General features: G+C 44.2%; 1 protein-coding gene and 1 non-coding gene across 3 annotated transcripts in view; both read right to left on the minus strand.

The window, feature by feature from the left end:
- ITGAD (integrin subunit alpha D) overlaps window positions 1–11,028 on the minus strand; it is a 28,121-nt gene extending 17,093 nt beyond the window's left edge. For both annotated transcript variants that reach the window (XM_032430744.1, XM_032430746.1), the window contains exons 1-7: window positions 10,958–11,028; window positions 9,031–9,136; window positions 6,641–6,744; window positions 6,435–6,505; window positions 6,194–6,308; window positions 2,643–2,773; window positions 1,826–1,971 (exon numbers count right to left, since the gene is read on the minus strand). In XM_032430744.1, coding sequence (XP_032286635.1) covers window positions 1,826–1,971; window positions 2,643–2,773; window positions 6,194–6,308; window positions 6,435–6,505; window positions 6,641–6,744; window positions 9,031–9,136; window positions 10,958–10,988 — 704 coding nt within the window. In that variant the 5' untranslated portion in view covers window positions 10,989–11,028. The remainder of the gene's footprint in view (window positions 1–1,825; window positions 1,972–2,642; window positions 2,774–6,193; window positions 6,309–6,434; window positions 6,506–6,640; window positions 6,745–9,030; window positions 9,137–10,957) is intronic.
- A 5,944-nt stretch (window positions 11,029–16,972) lies between these two features.
- Window positions 16,973–17,079, minus strand: LOC116648901. The gene has a single exon (XR_004302589.1). It is a non-coding gene; the product is annotated as a U6 spliceosomal RNA (small nuclear RNA).
- Between the last annotated feature and the right edge of the window lie 3,452 nt (window positions 17,080–20,531).

A 20,531-nucleotide genomic window follows, 5' to 3' on the forward strand; every position in this document is an offset into this window, starting at 1 on the left:
GGCTCCTCCATCCCAGCTGAGCCCAGCCTTCCAGCGAGTCCTACCCAGGCAGGACCATGTGAATGAATCTCTCATGTTCCAGCTTCTGAAAACAGATGAGTCCCAAGTCACAAAAAATATTAATAAAAGAGTTGTTGCTTAAGCCACTAAATTTGGGAGTGGTTTTTTAGGCAACAATAGATAAATGAGATAAATCATATGAGGTTATTTTGAGGATCAAATGAGGGAAAGCTTTTAAAACAGTGAATGGCCAAAGGTAAGCAGTAATTCTGTGGTAGCTATTACAAATGATTAAAAATGTAACTATATGCTCATATAGTTCTATAAATGCAGAATAAACACACACACACACATACTCAACATATAATACTGGAAACAAGCTAAATGTCCAAGATCAGGGAAGGGGTTTAGCAAATCATGATCCACCTGCTTTGTAAGAAAATACAGAGCCATTTCAAAGGAAAACAGTAAAAGCTGTAGAGAAACATGGCACAGGTTCATGTAGTAGATGAAAAAAAAAGGCAGGACGAAACTTGTTTCTGCCCACATTGTGACTATATGAAATATGTCTGAATAAAAACAAGGATGGAAATGGCCCTGTGCTTTGTGGGTGGGATTTGTTTATTCATTTGTTTTTATCCTTTCTTTTTGCTAAAATACTGTGAGGTGGTTGGTAGAGGGACTGTAATACTTTTTCCAAAAATTTCCTTAATGTTATTGCAATTTTTTATCTTTTTTGTAATGAAACTTCTAAAAAGAAAAAAACAAAAAAACAAAAAACAAAAAACAGTGACAGAGAAGCCCTGAGATGGCTTTGGTTCTGGGGAGTGGGGAAGCTGCTGTTCTGGGTGAGGGGAGTAGAATGGGTGTTGAGGAGAACCACACCGTCACCCACCACTGGGAGGAGTTCCAAGGGCTAGAAGGGATGCCGCTCCTGTGTGACTTTCAATTCAAGGGACAGAGGCATTCCTCTTGGTTGTCCAGTCCCATGCGGCCAGTGTTCAAGGCAGAAAAGCCACCCAGCAGTAAAGAGGGTACATTTGGCAGGAGCATCCTTTATTCAGCATTTCTCCAGCACCATCCCCAGAGTGGCACCCAGAGGTGCACAGGAAGTTGAAAATCCCAGACATTTAGCCTATTTCTTTCCCATAAGAGCCACATCTTCTGTTCTGGCCCCACCACCTAAGTCATTTCTTTATGGTCGTCCTAGCTGGTCAGGCACATACATGGTAAGCACCCAGTTAATGCAGAGTTCATATGGATGAGGAATGTGGGAAGAGAGGGAAATGAGTGAGGAGAGAGACGCAAAGAAAACACTTGGCAACAATTCCCAAGTCTCTGCCAGGGAGGTAAAACGTGAGTGCACCATTCTCTGGATAAAACACCAACCACTTATCTAGCACTTCTGGTGCAGAAGCATTGCATGCATGTTATCTCCTTTAATTCTTAAAACCAAGTTGTAAGTTTATCCTCATTTGACAGTTTGCTGAGACTTGAAAGAGTCAGTAAATCCCAGGGTGGCCCAGGTCACCAGCAGGGAGCCAGAATGAGAACTCGGGTATGTCTGAACCAAAGCCCATGTCTCTGGCTTCCCTAGTTGGAATCAGGGTCCAGCCAATCCCAAGCCAGGCAAAGAGGAAACACTGCAGAGGAGTGCTGTCCTATATGAAGAGAACATTCCAGGGAAGTCTCCACTTACAGCCCCTTCACTTCCCTTTTGAGCCCCTTTCCCCAGATTTCCCACAGCCCTGCAGAAGGGCTGTGCAGACCAGCATGAGGAAGTGGTGTGGCAGCTTATCCACATGAGGCAGAAGGGGAAACTTACACCACTGTCAGGATGCCCGTGGCTGTAAATGTCAGGCCATCCAGTTGGACGATGGGATCCACCAGGCTCTGAGGGCTCAAGCTGCTCTGGAATTGGGTGAAGGTGAAGTGGATCTTCAGGTAGTTGGAGTACTGTATCAGGGAGAACTGCAAAGGAGAAGAGGAAGGCCCTGGAGCTCAGGAGTTATTCTTCAATAAACATTTTATTTTGGAATAACTTTGGTTTTAAAAACCACTTTCCATGTGTTCTTGAGGCTAAAACCCAGGGGAAACATGGCCCAAAAAGAAAACTAGAAAATCAAAACCAAATGATGCTTCTTTCAGAGTTTGCAAGGAATAACATTTCCTACCTCAACATTTCTTAAACTTGGACTTTTTAAAAATTTCATTACATGAAATCAACTTGTAGACTATATTTCCTCACTTCTCAAGAATTTCTACATACATATACACTAATTACTGGGAAATAAAATAATAAGATAAATCATGAGTTACATGGAAAACGTAATAAAGAAATCATTAATTATTTGGCCAAGGTACCTTCAGTCTGATTTCACAGCAAAACTACTTTTGCAATCCTTTCAATGCTTCTAAACAGTAAAAAACTGTATTTCCTAGGCCATGTGGGGACATATTAAATGCCATGGGGGAATTTCCTCAGGTCAGGGCTCAAATCAGCCATGCACCAGGACACAAGTATCAGGCACAGGTCCAATGAGCCAACCCCCAGCAACACCAAGCTTCCTCCTAGGTTGGTCTTCCCCAAGGCAGCTGCCACCCCCACCCCACTCCCCGGGCCTCGGGGACCCAGTCTTCACCAGGGTGTTGGTGCCTTCAAACTGTCCCATCACGGCTCTGACAAAGTCTTTCATCTGCTTAAAGTCACTTTGGACAATGCTGCCAGAACCATCAATCAGGAAGACAATGTCCATCTCTTGACTTGGACACTCTGTAGAGAAGGAAGAAGGAATCAGAGATGCGTGTGTGGGTCCCAGCTGTCTGCCAGGGCCCAGAAATCTTTCCGGCTCCACAGAGTTAAGGGGCGATTCTTGGCCTAGGAATCAATTCCCACCCAGTTTCTACACCTTCCTCAGAGGAAGTCCAAATCCATTGCCCAAACTTTAAGAAACAAAACAAATGAGCAAAAAAGAGAGACAGAGAGACAGAATGAGAGAGACAAAGAAGAGAACAGACTCTTAACCAAAGAGAACAAATTGATGGTTACCAGAGGGGAGGTGGGGGGGGGATGGGTTAAATAAGTGATGGGGATTAAGGAGTGCACTTGTGAGGAGCACCAAGTGATATATGGAATTGTTGAATCAGTATATTGTACACCTGAAACTAATATAACACTGTATGGTAACTATACTGGAATTAAAATTAACACTTAATTTTAAAAGCATTCTAAACTAAAAAAAAAAAAAAATCTGTTGACCCCGCACCCCCACACCCACCCTGCAGAGTCCCTTGCTTCCCTCCTTCCACAAGGCCTAGAAAGGGGAGAAAGAAGTAAAGGACAGAGGCCAGATGGGTTCCTCATTCAATTACTCAACAAATATTTGTTGAATACACACTAGGAATGTCATAGAGCACAAGGGGAAGGCAATTTAGAAAGTGATTCAAGTGTGCATTCTGAGCATGCTGGGCTTAAACCCCAGCTCTGCCACCTACTAGTGGTGAATTCAGGCAAGTTATGTAACTCCACTGGGCTTCAGTTTTCCCATCTGTAAAATGGGGATAATAATAGTGCCTAACACACGGGGTAGGATAAAAAGTGTTAATGTGTACACAAAATGCTTAAGACAGGACTGGCCTCCCATAGCTGTGAGGGGGATTAGCTGATGTGTTAGCATATCATCACCACGTGCCAGGCATTGTTCCAGGCACAAGAACACACCAGCAGCAGATGCTAAGGTTGCCACCAAGAAGACCCACCCCCTCTCAGGACAGAGGTCCTTATTATCAGCTACAGGGGGTAGCTGTCGATGGCTCCCAGTTGATAACTCAGCAGATGTCTTGCCCAAGATTACAACTCCTGCTCCTGGGGGCGACCTGCATCCAGCCATGTTCCAAGCTCCTCTGGGTTAGCTGAGGGTCTGTTCTGATCCATCACAGTCCACCTTCTTTCTCCGCTCAGTCCTGCTTCCTTCATGCTCTCAGAACTATTGCTCCCAAGAGTATTCCCAAATGAGCCTCAGAGTCTGTTTCTCAGGAAACCTGGTCTAAGACCATAGCTTGAAAAAAAGATACCACCCCTGCCCTCATGGAGTCCGCCATAATGAAAAGTCACACCATACACCCATAAACAAATAAGACACTTCACATTGACGCCAAACTCACATAAGTGCTTGTGGTCAGTGTGAAGGACCCAGTTGGTTCCTCCACCAGTGCCTCACATCCTGTGTTGCTCCCATGGTGGTGGGAGATCAGCCTCCACAGACAGTAATGAGGCATGATGCTGAACTGTGGCAGCTGGCCTCCTGCCACTGAAGCAAAAATACTTTCTCCTCGCTCCCCACACCTCCCCCATCCCACCTATGCAACAAGCTGGTGCTTCACCCCTGCTGAGAAGAAATGGAAGGCCACTTCCTTCCCTGCTTTCTTGACCAGGAAGTTCAGCCCCCCATGTGGCAGGCCAAGAAACCCTCACTGCTCCCCTCCTCACCTGATATCCCCCACAGCTGGGTAGCTGAAGGTCCCCATCCCCACATCTTGCACTTGTGCTTACTTTGTTAGCTGCACCACAAAACCACCCCTTATATCCTCTCTCAGGCCATAATGGTGGCAAGTTCCCTCACAATATCACTTCTGTTTCTTGTTCTTTTTACTGTCTCCACTGGGCTTCCAATAGCAGGCACCAGGCTATAGCTGAGCGCCTTCTGAAAAAAAAGACCAAGTCAGTCAGGCAAGGTTGGCTCCAGGTCTCGGCTCTGTCACTTCCTAACAACCGGAACTCAGCTCTCTGAGCCTCAGTTTTCTTGCTTGTAAGATGGGATCATCCTGCCTACCACCCTGAATCTTGTGAGGGTGCAATAAAGATGCACACCAGGCATCAGGCATTGACTGGCACCCAGTCACTTCTACCTCTACTCAAATTTGCTTTGCTTATACCAGGCTTACGTGTCTGTGTTCCATTTTCATCAGGTATCCCACCTCATGAATCACGGAGACATCTAGGAGAAGAGACTTACCTGCTAGTGTTTAAATGCCACATCCCCTACCCTGGCTGCATAGACATCCCAGGCAGGTCATGGTACCCCCAAGACTCCTGGACTCCCACCCTCCACTTTCTCTGTCCCCTCTGTAGACTGTTCTCACAATTTGGGTAGGAGGTGTTTCTGCTGCAACTTCACCTTTGCCTCAAAGCCCACCATGCCTGGCATCATGGCATCTCTAGTCCAAAGCATTGCTCTCAGTCAGCACCTTGAGTGGCCCCTCTGACTTGGAGCCCATTATCTCCTTCTCCTAGTCCAAACACATGGTCCTAGCTAGAAGATCGGTCATAATGGTACTCACATATTATGTGTCAGGCAGAGGTCTAAACACTTTATATATATTAAATCTTTTTTTTAAAAGATTTTATTTGACAGAGAGAGCACAAGCAGAGGGAGAGAGAGGGAGAAGCAGGCTCCCCGCTGAGCAAGGAGCCCCATGTGGGACTCGATCCCAGGACCCTGGGATCATGACCTGGGCCAAAGGCAGCTGCTTAACAGACTGAGCCACCCAGGCATCCCTATATATTAAATCTTTTAATCCTCGTAACCACCTTGATTATTAAGACCCAGTTTACCAATGAGGAAATTAAAGCCCAGGGAATGAAGCCACTTGCCCCAAGGACACAGAAGACAAACTTATTTAGACTGGCCCTCTGAGAGATGCTGCTCAGTGTCTCTGGCACCATTCTCTGTAGAAGGCATCAGTGCTGGCAAAATTGTGCATCACATTTTCCATGGCCCTACCATTTTCTGCCCTTAGAAGTTCAGCAGGGAATGATCCAGAACAGCCTCCCTCTTGGATCCTTGGAACTATCATCCTCACCACATTTTCACCACCCAAGGCCTTTCCTCTGAAAGCCCAAAAAGCCTCCCTGCACCTGTTGACCACTGTGAGACCCTCATGCCTCCTGCAGCCAGCACTCTGAGGTTCCCTTCTGCTCCATCAGAACTTTCTCCCCTTGACCAGCTTAGAGTTCCTGCTGTGAGCTGCCCTCCCTGCCAGGCCAGACCATGCTCCCAGACCTTCTTGGGCTTGCAGAGGCCTCTGGGAAAGGGCCATGGGCACAGGAAGCCAAGACGACGGTCTCATGCTCTGCCCACTCTTCAGCACCAGCATGTACTCACATAGAATTGCTGTCTCTATAGGGACCTACCTGGCAGGGCAGCAGGCATGGTCCAAATGGTCTGCAGGTGGGAGCCCAACAGGAGGCAGAAGCCTTCTGCATACATATTCTCCCCACAGGCTCTGTGCATGGTGGGGCCACAGGCCTAAAGGCAGAGGCCTGTGTGAGCAAGGGGTCACCCCAAACTCTCCATACTCTTCTCCTCCAGCCCCAGCCTCCCCTGGCCCCTGCTTCTCCCCTTGTCACCCTCCTATGACCCAGGGAAACTTACCAGCAGCCAGGAGTGATTGGTGGAGGCTGCCAGGGAGAGGCCCAGGGACATGTTCACGGCCTCTGGGGGTGCTGAGAGGGCAGATACACATGATTACATTCATGGGCACACTCCCATTTGGGGGGAGAGTCAGGGCTAGAGGCCAAGGAAGGGGCACTGCAGTAGAGGAGGATTGAGGGCCACAATTCCTGGGTGCAGTCACTCACTGTGCAGTGGTATGGGTTGACATAGGCCAGTGGCAGCCACACAGTCGTACATCTGTCCTGTTCGGTTGACCGCCACCACCTCCAGGGGGGCTCCCACCACGACTCTGAAGGCACAAGCATGACATACAATTGCAGGAGGGGTAAGAGCAGAGGGTGCTTCAGGTGAGGAAGTATCACTGTGTAGCAGGGAAGTGAGACTTTGAGAGGGAAGCTCTTGGCATTTGCCACTCATGAGGCTTCAAATAACAGGGCCTGAGTTTAACCCACATGTGCTGAAGGACCATGCTGGACTTTTTCTTTGTTTGTGTGTGTGTATACATAAATAAATGTGTATTTATATACAAAATGGTTTTGAGTGTTGTTGTTTTTTTTTTTAGCATTCACCAAAAATAAAACTATTCAAAGCAAAACAGCATTTCCCAACCATGGGCAAGTGCGTTTTGTTTTGGGGGTGCCATTATTCTGAGCCACCCAAGAAATAGATCACCTCAAGTTAAATGGAAAAATCTGCTAAAGCCACAAATTATCAAGACAAATAGATGATTCTGTAATTAATTGGACAATTTAAATATAAATAATTTAAATTGGACAATTTAAAGCAGCAGTATCAGAATCCATACCAAAATCTATAGTCACATAAGTGCAACAATTTTTGCAAAACTCCTTGAAAGGAGAGAATTTTTAAATTTTGAATAAAAGTAATATCTACCAAAAACCTCTCCACTCAAGTAACTAAACAAATGTTTGTGTCTTTTAATTAATTAGCCAAGCAAGCCTTGTTAAATTAGTATTTAAAGATTCTTTCTAGAAATCTATCCCTTTATGGAAAGCTGAAATCCCTGTGTGTCTGAGAATTGCTGATGGAAACCTAAATAGATGGTACAGACATAGAAGTCTGGTACCTGCTGACCTAAAAGGGTGAAAATATCTTAAACCATTGATCTGCATGCTTTTCTTTACCCCATCCATCCCTTACACATAGGCTTAGTCTTTTTGGTATTTAGGTTATGATTCAGCAAAAACCAGGAAAAACAATAACTTTGTAGCAATCAGAATGTCATCCAGTATATATTATTTACTTTATTGGAAATACTGGGGAACAGTGGTTAATCAATAGTTATACATATATGTATCTTCTGAATAGGGCCTGAGCACAAACTAATGGTGATAAAAGTGAAGCAGTGATTACCTTTGGATTTGTTGGGTTTTGCATCATTGGGAAGAGCCCAAGGGAACCCAGGGGAGGGGGGCTGAAGATGTTCTACACCTTGATCTAGGCAGCAGTTACCTGGCTATACACATATGAAAAATTCATTGAGTTGGACCTTTCAAGTTTGTGCACTTCAGTTTACAAGCTCTGTATTTCAAAACAAAGAAAGAAAGAAAAAACAAAACTCTGGCACCTGGCACTTGCTTCCATGTCCCAGCCTGCCAGCTGGGTGAGGAGGGAAGATGGATGTGCATGTAGAACTCAGTGACCTCAAGATGTTACTTCTTGGCCAGCTGAATCTTCCCGTATTCTCAGGCTCATTGACAATGCCACCCCCTCTGTGATGCCTTCCTGGAATTCCCTCCTGGGTTTGATCTCTCCCTTCCTATGCCTCCCAGACTTTGGTTATGTTTGCATCACATGGTAACTTCAACATTTTGGGTCCCTGTCACTGGGACCTGAAAATGTGAGCTTCTGGAGGCAAGGTGAGGTACATAATTTGCCGGTCCCAGAGTGAAATAAAAATGTGGGGCCTCTTGTTCACGGAAAAAGTTTTTTTCCTTTTTTTTTTTTTTCCTTTGGCAGTACTCCTCTCTACCTGTCCTGGTATTTCCTGTTTGCTCTTTAGTGTTGCATTCCCTCAGGCACAGGGACACTCACCGGACCAGTGCAAACCCTCATAGGACTGGGCGAACTGTGTGCCCCAGCCAACCCTGACCTTGCTCAGCTCATGCCAGGGGCTGAGGGTGGCAGCTGAGAAACATTCTGCAGAAGGCTGGGCTGCATGTGAGCCAAGGCTCCAAGCCCCCAGCACATCTCCACTGTCCCATCAATTTTACTTACAAAACACACATGCTAAGATTAAATTATTAATAATTTCAAGAGGAAGACTGTAAAACATTACTCCAAGTGCAAGGGTGACTATACTGGTCACATGTACTGGTCACCGAGGAACAGATTCAAGACCTCCCTCCCAAAGCACTGTCTTGTCCAGAGTTTGTGGTCCTTCCTGGGATTGTGAATAGTTAGTAGTAAGGGTGCCAGGGGCCTTGGAAGAGTGATGGACAGGCTTCTTGCCCATGCTGCCCTTCCTCCAGGACACCTCTTGAGCATGCCATATTCAGCCATTTGCCTGCAGGTTGAAGGGATAGAGGTGGGGTGGGGGGTGGGCATGGCCTACCTAGATCTGCCAAACTGGGCCACGCTCTGTCCAAAGCTAGCTCCATCTTCTTGAAAGATCATGGGCTGCTCCACATCCAAGTTGAATCCATGATAAGAAGCCAGGACTGAGGAATATGGAGAGAGAGGCGGGGGTAGGAGGAACAGTCAGAAAAGCCTCATCTCCTCTGGACCCCTGACTTCTTGGGATCTTGATGCCCACCCCAATCTAGCTCATGTGCCAAAAAGAAGGGTATTCTCTTTTTCTTTGTTTCCTGATTTGCCATCTGTGTGATTCCTGTCTCTCTCCCTCCATCAGAAATAATCAAACAACAATATAAAGAGCGACAATCCAGAAAAATGCCCCCTCAAGGTCATTTCAAAGGATATCCACAATCTGAAATTAGGCCTGTCACCTCCTGGTCTGTTAGATCAGGTGTGTCCCCTAAAGATAAAGTGACCACACAATTTATTTTCTAAACTGAGCCCTTCTGTGAGTGAAAGGGGCACCATTAATAATTACACCAAGGTCATTGAGACTGGCCCAGGTTGGCCAGGGCATATGGTCACCCTTCTTAAAGACTGTCCTGCTCCATCTTTTCATTATACAAAGACCCTAAGGTTCAGATTAGGGAACAGACTGAGAATTTTATGATTATTTGTAATTTTATGTTTCCCATGTCCCCCTGCATTGGTGCTAGACTCTAAGACGGCAAGCACTGCAACTGTCTTGCATGGTGCCTGGTACAGTGCCCAGCCCTTAGCAGATGACTAATTACTATTTGTTGACTGGGCCAGAACTGCATAGCAAGTCACTGGTACAGCCAGGATTCCAACCCATTCTCTTGACCCTTGACATTCTCCTCTCTGGTGACTAAGTTCAAAAACCTCAGGGGAAGACCCCCTACATTTCAAGAGCTTTCTCCAAGACCTTCACTCCCAAACAGCATCTTTTCTCCCCATTTCTACTAGAATTCCCAGTGTCTGGATTGAGGAGTCAACTCCAACCCCCAAACTAAGGAAATTCTAAGGAGGTAAAGCATCAGGCCAGGAGGTAACAGGCAGGGTCCCGACACCTGAACCCTAGGGTTCTAAGGAAAAGGCCAGGTGTTGAAGGTGCTACAACCCTACAATGGCCACATGCAAGGGAGCTTCACATACTACATCTTCCTTTCAAAGAATGACTCTGTTTCTGAGTCTGAAAATAGGCTCTATGACCTGACAAGTAAGAGGGTGCCAAGTGTCTCAGACTCAAATGCCTCAGAGGCCAGGCAGGTGACATCAGTGACTGAAGTGGGTAAGGGTGAGCACCAGGGAATTACGGGCACTTAGAGTTTGTGGCCATTTTAAAGGAAGTAGCCATTACCAAGCTCTAGTGTTCAGAGCTCCGGAACTTCCCATTTCTCAGGAGAAGCTGACAGTCTGGGCTTCTGTGTGGAATCTGATTTTTAACTGACACATACATAAGTGATTTCAAATGACATGCGAATGTGGTCCTGATACAGTTTTCAATTTCTGGACTATTCTCTTGGCAGCAGTGGGACAGCATACCTGAAATCAAGACTTGAGGGACATGCGGGACCAGGTGATATCCAACACTTCCCCTCCCTAGTGACTCCTATGGCTTTCCCCCTGGGGCCCTGGGGCAGACTCCTGTCCCCTGTACCACACACACACCAGGACCCCCACAGGAAGAATCATGGAGAGGGAGCTCATCCTCCACCCAAGCATAGCCTACAAGTCCATCTTCGCTCATCTTTGCTCAGGTTATGACCCTCCCCTGATTCCAGGCCATTCCTCCTTCCACACAAGACTCTAAACACAAGGGCCCTCCCCTGTTCTCAGCTTCTCCAGAGAGCTATATGAGCTAACCACCATCCCCAATCTGCCCTACCAGACGGAGATGCACCCCCTCCAGGCTTCTCCCAGCCCTGAGGGCCTCCACTCACCACCCAGGAGGAGCATAATTCCAAAAGCCATCACTGAGCATGCATTGAAGGAGAAGTGAAGAGCTGAGCAGTAGAGCACTGAAGGGCACTCAGTGCCCTGGGGGAAAGTTAAAATACTGACTCAGGGCCTTGAAGTAACAGAAGGAGGGGCACAGTCAGGAAGTTCTTGGTTAATCATAGAACAGAGGCAGGGGCAGGAGGCCAAAGATGCCCTTGGGGAAAATCCCCCATACTCTCCCACCACCACCACCTCTGTAGATCTGGCTTCCTTTTCCATGGCCAGGCTTTCCCAGAAGACCACTCTCCCCCAGCCCTTGAGACCCAGCTGGTACCCAGGGTGACTTGGGACCCCTCTGGGGCCTCAGAAACCAGGCTGCATATAAGTGGAAGGGATGAAGCAGATTGCTGCAGAGGCCCCACTGCATGAATGTGAGCCTGGAGAGAGGCAGAACTCCACTTCAGATAGAAGTGTTGGGGGGACGGGAGTAGATAAGTGAGAGTGTTGTTTTAAAAAGTAGACTCCGACTCTGCGTTGCCTTCTGGCTTTTACAGTCCTCCAATTCCCGGTCTTAAATTCTCTCTGGTAAAATAGCCAGTGGGTTTCTATTTTCCTGACAGAGAAATTACATAATTACTCAAGGACACACAGCAGGAAGTGGCAGATTGGGATTCAAACCTAACTGCATCAGATTATGGAGTGCCCGCTCTCTGCTACCTTCTAAGAGCTGCTTGATAGCTGGTTTAGAACCTCTGAGAGAAAGGAGACTCATCTGGCCCAAATTTTCTTTAACTCCTATTTCAAAAAATGAAAAATGTCTTTGTACCCATTAAAAGCAAATAACTTTAAATGCAAAATGAGGCAGGAGGAAAAGATGACAGAGGAGTAAGGGACCCTATTCCAACTGGTCCCCAGAATTGAGCTGGATATCTACCAGATCACTCTGAACACCCACGAAATCAGCCTGAGATATAAGAAGATATATCTGGATCTCTACAAACAGAATATTGCAGGCGGTTGGTTTCAAGGTATGAGGCTGGGAGCTGTGATTCCGGTGGCACATATCCAAAGAAAAATGGAAGGGGGAGGGAGCTGAGCAGTCGGGATCCTACACCGCCAGTGAGCGATAGTCTCCCACACTGGGGATGGGGCACAGACTTGCAGACCAGTAGCCACTGGGAAAGTACTTTAGGGCAGCCCCCCAGACTGAAACCAAGAGCAGCTGGGATGTGCATGTGAAATGGGGGCGGCTGGTGGTTTTAGAAGCACAAAGGGCCGAGACATGCCCCACCTGGAGGCAAGGACTGCAAGTGCTGCTGAGGGGTGCACAACCCAGGATGCTGGAGTTTATAGCAGCACAGACAGAAAAGGAGATAGTGTGGCCTGGAGAGCTCACTGAAGAACAGACTGCAATCTCTCTGCTCTGAGGCAGAGGGTGGGAAACGGTCTCTTCTGCTCTGACTCTCAGAAGAGACTCAGAGCTGCCAAGGAAAGCTGCCAGAGAACAAAAGCCCCCAAAAAACTGGTTCCCACAGAGACCATCCCTCACCACAGGGGGCAGGGCATCTCTGCCCAAACAGGATTGCCTGAGTAACAGCGTGGCAGGCTCATGAAAGAAATTGAAGAAGACACAAAAAGATGGAAAAATATTCCATGTTCATGGATCGGAAGAATAAACATTGTTAAAATGTCTATGTTACCCAGAGCAATCTATACCTTCAATGCCATCCCAATCAAAATTCCAATGACATTTTTCAAAGTGCTGGAACAAATAATCCTAAGATTTGTATTGAATCAGAAAAGACCCCGAATCACCAAGGAAATGTTGAAGAAGAAAAACAAACTTGGGGGCATCACGTTGTCTGATTTCAAGCTGTATTACAAAGCTGTGATCACCAAGAGAGCATGGTACTGGCACAAAAACAGACATATAGACCAATGGAGCAGAATAGAGAACCCAGATATCGACCCTCAACACTATGGTCAAATAATCTTCGACAAAGCAGGAAAAAATATGCAATGGAAAAAAGACAGTCTCTTCAATAAATGGTGCTGGGAATATTGGACAGCCACATGCAGAAGAATGAAACTCGACCATTCTCTAACACTATTCACAAAGATAAACTCAAAGTGGGTGAAAGACCTCAATGTGAGACAGGAATCCATCAAAATCCTAGAGAAGAACATACGCAATAACCTCTTTGACATTGGCCACAGTAACTTCTTTTAAGATACATCTCCAAAAGCTAGTGAAACAAAAGCAAAAATGAAAATTTGGGAACTCATCAAGATAAAAAGCTTCTGCACAGCAAAGGAAACAGTCAACAAAACAAAGAGGCAACCCACAGAATGGGAGAAGATATTTGCAAATGACATGACAGATAAAGGGCCGGTATCCAAGATCTATAAAGAACTTCTCAAACTCAACACCCAAAAAACAAATAATGAAGTCAAAAAATGGGCAGAAGACATGAACAGACACTTCTCTGAAGAACATACAAATGGCTAAGAGACACATGAAAAAATGTTCATCATCATTAGCCATCAGGGAAATCCAAATCAAAACCACATTGAGATACCACCTTACACCAGTTAGAATGTCCAAAATGGACAGGGAAAGAAACAACAAATGTTGGACAGGTTGTGGAGAAAGGGGAATCCTTTTATACTGTTGGTGGGAATGCAAGTTGGTACAGCCACTTTGGAAAACAGTGTGGAGGTTCCTCAAAAAATTAAAAATAGAGCTAACTTATGACCCAGCAACTGCACTCCTGGGCATATACCACAAAGACACAGATGTAGTGAAAAGAAGGGCCATATGCACCCCAATGTTCATAGCAGCAATGTCTGCAATAGCCAAACTGTGGAAAGAGCCAAGATGCCCTTCAACAGATGAATGGATAAAGAAGATGTGGTCCATATATACAATGGAATATTACTCAGCCATCAGAAAGGATGAATACCCAACTTTTACATCAACATGGATGGGACTGGAGGAGATTATGCTAAGTGAAATAAGTCAAGCAGAGAAAGAAAATTATCATATGGTTTCACTTATTTGTGGAACATAAGGAATAGCATGGAGGACATTAGGAAAAGGAAGGGAAAAATGAAGGGGGGAAATCGGAGGGAGAGATGAACCATGAGAGACTATGGACTCTGAGAAACAAACAGGGTTTTAGAAGGGAGGAGAGTGGGGGGATTTGTTAGCCCAGTGATGGGTATTCAAGAGGGCACATACTGCTTGGAGCGCTGGGTGTTATACGAAAACAATGGATCGTGGATCACCACATCAAAAACTAATGATGTATTGTATGGTGACTAACATAACATAATAAAATTTTATAGAAAGAAATTTTTATCAACAACTGTATGCCAACAGATGGAGCAACATGAATGAAATGGGTGCTTTCCTAGAATCCTATAAACGACCAGGACTGAAACAGGAAGAAATTGACAACTTGACTAGACCAATAACCAGTAATGACACTGAAGCAGTGATCAAAAACCTCCAAAAAACAAGAGTCCAGGGCCTGATGGATTCCCTGGGGAATTCTACCAAACATTCAAAGAAGAAATAATACCTATTCTACTGAAGCTGTTTTAAAAAATAGAAACAGAAGGAAAGCTTCCAGACTCATTCTATGAGGCCAGCATTACCTCAGTCGCCAAACCAGGCAAAGACACCATCAAAAAGGAGAATTTCAGACTGATATCCTTGATATATATGGATTCCAAAATCCTCAACAAATCCTAGCTAATAGGATCCAACAATACATTAAAAGGATCATCCACCATGACCAAGTGGGATTTATCCCTGGGATGCAAGGGGGTTCAACATTCTCAAATCACACAATTTGATAGAACACATTAATAAGAGAAGAGAGAAGAACCATATGGTCCTCTCAATTGATGCAGAAAAAGAATTTGACAAACTACAGCATCCTTTCCTGATTAAAACTCTTCAGGGGGCGGAGCAAGATGGCGGAGGAATAGGAGACCTGGATTTCGTCTAGTCCCAGGAATATAGCTGGATAGGGATCAAACCATTCTGAACACCTACGAACTCAACAGGAGATCGAAAAAAAAGAATAGCAACAACTCTAAACAGAAAAGCGACCACTTTCTGGAAGGTAGGATGTGTGGAGAAGTGAATCTGAGGCGATATTCGGGGGGATAGACAAGTGATAGAGCAGCAGAGCACAAAATCGGAACTTTTAGAAGTCTGCTCCGCTGAGGGACGTCACTCCAGTGGCTAAGCGGGGGTGGGGGGGTGGGGGGGTGGAACCTTCCCAGGACAGTGTGATCTCAGGACCCTTGGGGTCACAGAAAGACCGGGGGTGCCTGAGTGTGGCAGAGCTCCCAGGTATGGGAGCGGGGAAGCTGGCTGCCTAGACGGAGCCGAGGAGTGGGCTCTCAGCTCAGGGTTGCCATAAACCATGATCCGCGGCACAGTGGGGCCACTGCTCCTCCAGCAGGGACCCAACAAGTGATCGATCCAGGGAGACTCCCTTTCCTCTCCCGGGAGGAGTGGCGCGGGAGCGCACCACAGGGATCTGCTGGGTTTGGAGAATCCAAACCGGGTCAGGTGCCAGAGATAGAAATGCTCCGTCACAGGCCGGGTGAGCACGGAGTGCGCCGGAGACCGGGGAGACAGGAGTGACTGACTGCTTTTCTCTGGGGGCTCACTGAGCAGCAGGGCCCCGAGTTCTCGGCTCCTCTGGGGCGGAGATTGGGAGGTTGCCATTTTCACTCTCATCCTCCAAAGCTATTCGGAAAGCTTGCAGGGAACAAAAGCTCCTGAGAGCAAAGCAGATTACTTAGCCTGGACCGGCAAGGGCGGGGCAAGTCCGCCTCCAGCAAAGACATTTGGGAACCACGGCAACAGGCCCCTCCTCAGCAAAAACAGCCAGCCAAGACCAAGTTTACCGATCAATGAGAATGGCAGGACTCCAGCGCTAGGGGAATTCTGCACATAGAATTCATGTCTTTTTTACCATGATTCTTTAGTCTTTCAAAGTTAATTTTTTTAACTGTCTTTTTTTTTCTTTTTCCCTTTTCAACCAACATCTTATCAATCCCTTTTTAAAAAAATCTTTTTTATTTTTCATTTCTAGAGTCATATTCTATCCCTTCATAGTAGTTACCCTTATTTTTGGTATATATATATATATAAGTTGTTATCTCTTTAAAATTTTGAGATACACTTTCTTCTAACAGATCAAAATATACCCTAAATCTCTAGTGTATGGTTTTGTTCTACTCTCCTGTCTGATCACATTCTCTCCCTTTTTTTTTTTAATCCTCTTCTTTCTTTCAACCAACTTCTTATCTTATCAATTCCTTTTAGAAAATCTTTTACAGTTTTCATCTTTACAGTCATATTCCATCCCTTCATCGTATTTACCCTTGTTTTTGTATATATATAAGTTTTTCTTTAAAATTTTGGGAGGCACTTTCTTCTAACAAACCAAGATATGCCCAAAAGCTAGTGTGTGGCACTGATCTTTGCACCAGCCTGTTCATAGTTGATCATATTGTTTTTTTTGTTTTGTTCTGTTTTTGTTTGTTTTTATCTTTTTCTTTTTCGTTTTTCTTTCTTTCCCTTTCTTTTACCCCGGCTTCAGGTCTTTTCTGATTTGTTTAGAGTATATTTTCTGGGGACATTGTTACCCTGTTAGCATTTTGTTCTCTCATTCATTTATTCTCCTCTGGACAAAATGACAAGATGGAAAAAATCACCTCAACAAAAAGAACAAGAGGCAGTACCGACTGCCAGGGAACTACTCAATACGGACATTAGTATGATGTCAGAAATAGAGTTCAGAATGATGATTTTAAAGATACTAGCTGGGCTTGAAAAAAGCATGGAAGTTATTAGAGAAACCCTTTCTGGAGAAATAAAAGAACTAAAATCTAACCAAGTCAAAATCAAAAAGGCTATTAATGAGGTGCACTCAAAAACGGGGGCTCTAACTGCTAGGATAAATGAGGAAGAAGACACAATTTTTTTTTTTTTTAATATGGAATGCTTCACGAATTTGCGTGTCATCCTTGTGCAGGGGCCATGCTAATCTTCTCTGTATCATTCCAATTTTAGTATATGTGCTTCCGAAGTGAACACAGAAGACAGAATTTATGAAATAGGAGACCAAATGATGGAAAATAAAGAAGCTGACAAAAAGAGAGATAAACAACTACTGGATCACGAGGGCAGAATTCAAGAGATAAGCGATACCATAAGATGAAACAACATTAGAATAATTGGGATCCCAGAAGAAGAAGAAAGAGAGAGAGGGGCAGATGGTATACTGGAGCAAATTACAGCAGAGAACTTCCCTAAGTTGTGGAAGGAAACAGGCATCAAAATCCAGGAGGCACAGAGAACCCCTCTCAAAATCAATAAAATTAGGTCAACACCCTAACATCTAATAGTAAAACTTACGAGTCTCAGAGAAAGAAAATCCTGAAAGCAGCTCAGGAGAAGAGATCTGTAACCTACAATGGTAGAAACATCAGATTGGCAACACACCTATCCACAGAGACCTGGCAGGCCAGAAAGGACTGGCGTGATATATTCAGAGCACTAAATGAGAAAAATATTCAGCCAAGAATACTATATCCAGCTAAGCTGTCATTGAAAATAGAAGGAGAGACAAAAAGCTTCCAGGACAAAGAAAATTAAAGGAATTTGCAAACACAAAACCAGCCCTACAAGAAATATTGAAAGGGGTCCTCTGAGCAAAGAGAGAGCCTAAAAGCAGCATAGAGAGGAAAGGAACACAGACAATATACAGTAACAGTCACCTTACAGACAATACAATGGCACTAAATTCCTATCTTTCAATAGTTACCCTGAATGTAAATGGGCTAAATGCCCCAATCAAAAGACACAGGCTATCAGATTGGATAAAAAAACAAGACCCATTGATATGCTGTCTGCAAGAGACTCATTTTAGACCCAAAGACACCCCCAGATTTAAAGTGAGGGGGTGGAAAACCATTTACCATGCTAATGGACACCAAAATAAAGCTGGGGTGGCAATCCTTATATCAGACAAATTAGATTTTAAACCAAAGACTGTAATAAGAGATGAGGAAGGACACTATATCCTACTTAAAGGGTCTATCCAACAAGAAGATCTAACACTTGTAAATATCTATGCCCCTAACATGGGAGCAGCCAATTATAGAAGCCAATTAATAACAAAAGCAAAGAAACACATCGATAACAATACAATAATAGTGGGGGACTTTAACACCCCCCTCACTGAAATGGACAGATCATCTAAGCAAAAGATCAACAAGGAAATAAAGACTTTAAGTGACGCACTGGACCAAATGGACTTGACAGATATATTCAGAACATTCCATCCCAAAGCAACAGAACACACGTTCTTCTCTAGTGCCCATGGAACATTCTCCAGAATAGATCACATCCTAGGTCACAAATCAGGTCTCAACTGGTACCAAAAGATTGGGATCATTCCCTGCCTATTTTCAGACCACAATGCTTTGAAACTAGAACTCAATCACAAGAGGAAAGTCAGAAAGAACTCAAATACATGGAGGCTAATGAGCATCCTACTAAAGAATGAATGGGTCAACCAGGAAATTAAAGAAGAATTTAAAAAATTCATGGAAACCAATGAAAATGAAAACACAACTCTTCAAAATCTTTGGGATACAGCAAAGGCAGTCCTAAGAGGAAAGTATATAGCAATACAAGCCTTTCTCAAGAAACAAGAAAGATCTCAAATACACAACCTAACCCTACACCTAAAGGAGCTGGAGAAAGAACAGCAAATAAAGCCTAAACCCAGCAGGAGAAGAGAAATAATAAAGATCAGAGCAGAAATCAATGAAATAGAAACCAAAAGAACAGAACAGATCAACGAAACTAGGAGCTGGTTCTTTGAAAGAATTAACAAGATTGATAAACCCCTGGCCAAACTTATCAAAAAGAAAAGAGAAATGACCCAAATCAACAAAATCATGAATGAAAGAGGAGAGATCACAACCAACACCAAAGAAATACAAATAATTATAAGAACATATTTTGAGCAACTCTATGCCAGCAAATTAGATAACCTGGAAGAAATGGATGCATTCCTAGAGATATATCAACTACCAAAACTGAACCATGAAGAAATAGAAAACCTGAACAGACCTATAACCACTAAGGAAATTGAAGCAGTCATCAAAAATCTCTCAACAAACAAAAGCCCAGAGCCAGATGGCTTCCCAGCAGAATTCTACCAAACATTTCAAGAAGAATTAATACCTATTCTTCTGAAACTGTTCCAAAAAATAGAAAGGGAAGGAAAACTTCCAAACTCATGAGGCCAGCATTACCTGGATCCCCAAACCAGACAAAGACCCTATCAAAAAGGAGAATTACAGACCAATATCCTTGATGAACATGCATGCAAAAATTCTCACCAAAATATTAGCCAATAGGATACAACAGCACATTAAAAAGATTATTCACCACGACCAAGTGAGATTTATCCCTGGGCTGCAAGGTTGGTTCAACATCTGCAAATCAGTCAATGTGATACAATACAATAACAAAAGAAAGACCAAGAATCATATGATCCTCTCAATTGGTGCAGAAAAAGCATTTGACAAAGTACAGCATCCTTTCTTGATCAAAACTCTTCAGAGTATAGGGATAGAGGGTACATACCTCAATATCATAAAAGCCATCTATGAAAAACCCACAGCAAATATCATTCTCAATGGGGAAAAACTGAGAGCTTTCCCCTTAAGGTCAGGAACACGGCAAGGATGTCCACTATCACCACTGCTATTCAACATAGTATTAGAAGTCCTAGCCACAGCAATCAGACAACAAAAAGAAATAAAATGCATCCAAATCATCAAAGAAGAAGTCAAACTCACTCTTTGCACATGATATGATACTTTATGTGGAAAACCCAAAAGACTCCACCCCAAAACTGCTAGAACTCATACAGGAATTCAGTCAAGTGGCAGGATATAAAATCAATGCACAGAAATCAGTGCATTCCTATACACTAACAACAAGACCAAAGAAAGAGAAATTAAGGAGTTGATCCCATTTACAATTGCACCCAAAACCATAAGATACCTAGGAATCAATCTAACCAAAGAGGCAAAGGATCTCTACTCAGAAAACTATACAATACTCATGAAAGAAATTGAGGGAGACACAAAGAAATGGAAAAATGTTCCATGCTCATGGATTGGAAGAACAAATATTGTGAAGATGTCAATGCTACCTAGAGCAATCTACACATTCAATGCAAGCCCTATCAAAATACCACCCACTTTTTTCAAAGAAATGGAACAAATAATCCTAAAATTTGTATGGAACCAGAAAAGACCCCGAATAGCCAGAGAAATGTTGAAAAAGAAAAGCAAAGCTGGCGGCATCACAATTCCGGACTTCCAGCTCTATTACAAAGCCGTCATCATCAAGACAGTATGGTACTGGCACAAAAACAGACACATCGATCAATGGAACAGAATAGAGAGCCCAGAAATAGACCCTCAACTCTATGGTCAACTAATCTTTGACAAAGCAGGAAAGAA

The sequence above is a fragment of the Phoca vitulina genome, unplaced genomic scaffold (genome assembly GCF_004348235.1).
Source record: "Phoca vitulina isolate PV1807 unplaced genomic scaffold, GSC_HSeal_1.0 scaffold45, whole genome shotgun sequence".
In the NCBI taxonomy this organism is placed as follows: Eukaryota; Metazoa; Chordata; class Mammalia; order Carnivora; family Phocidae; genus Phoca; species Phoca vitulina.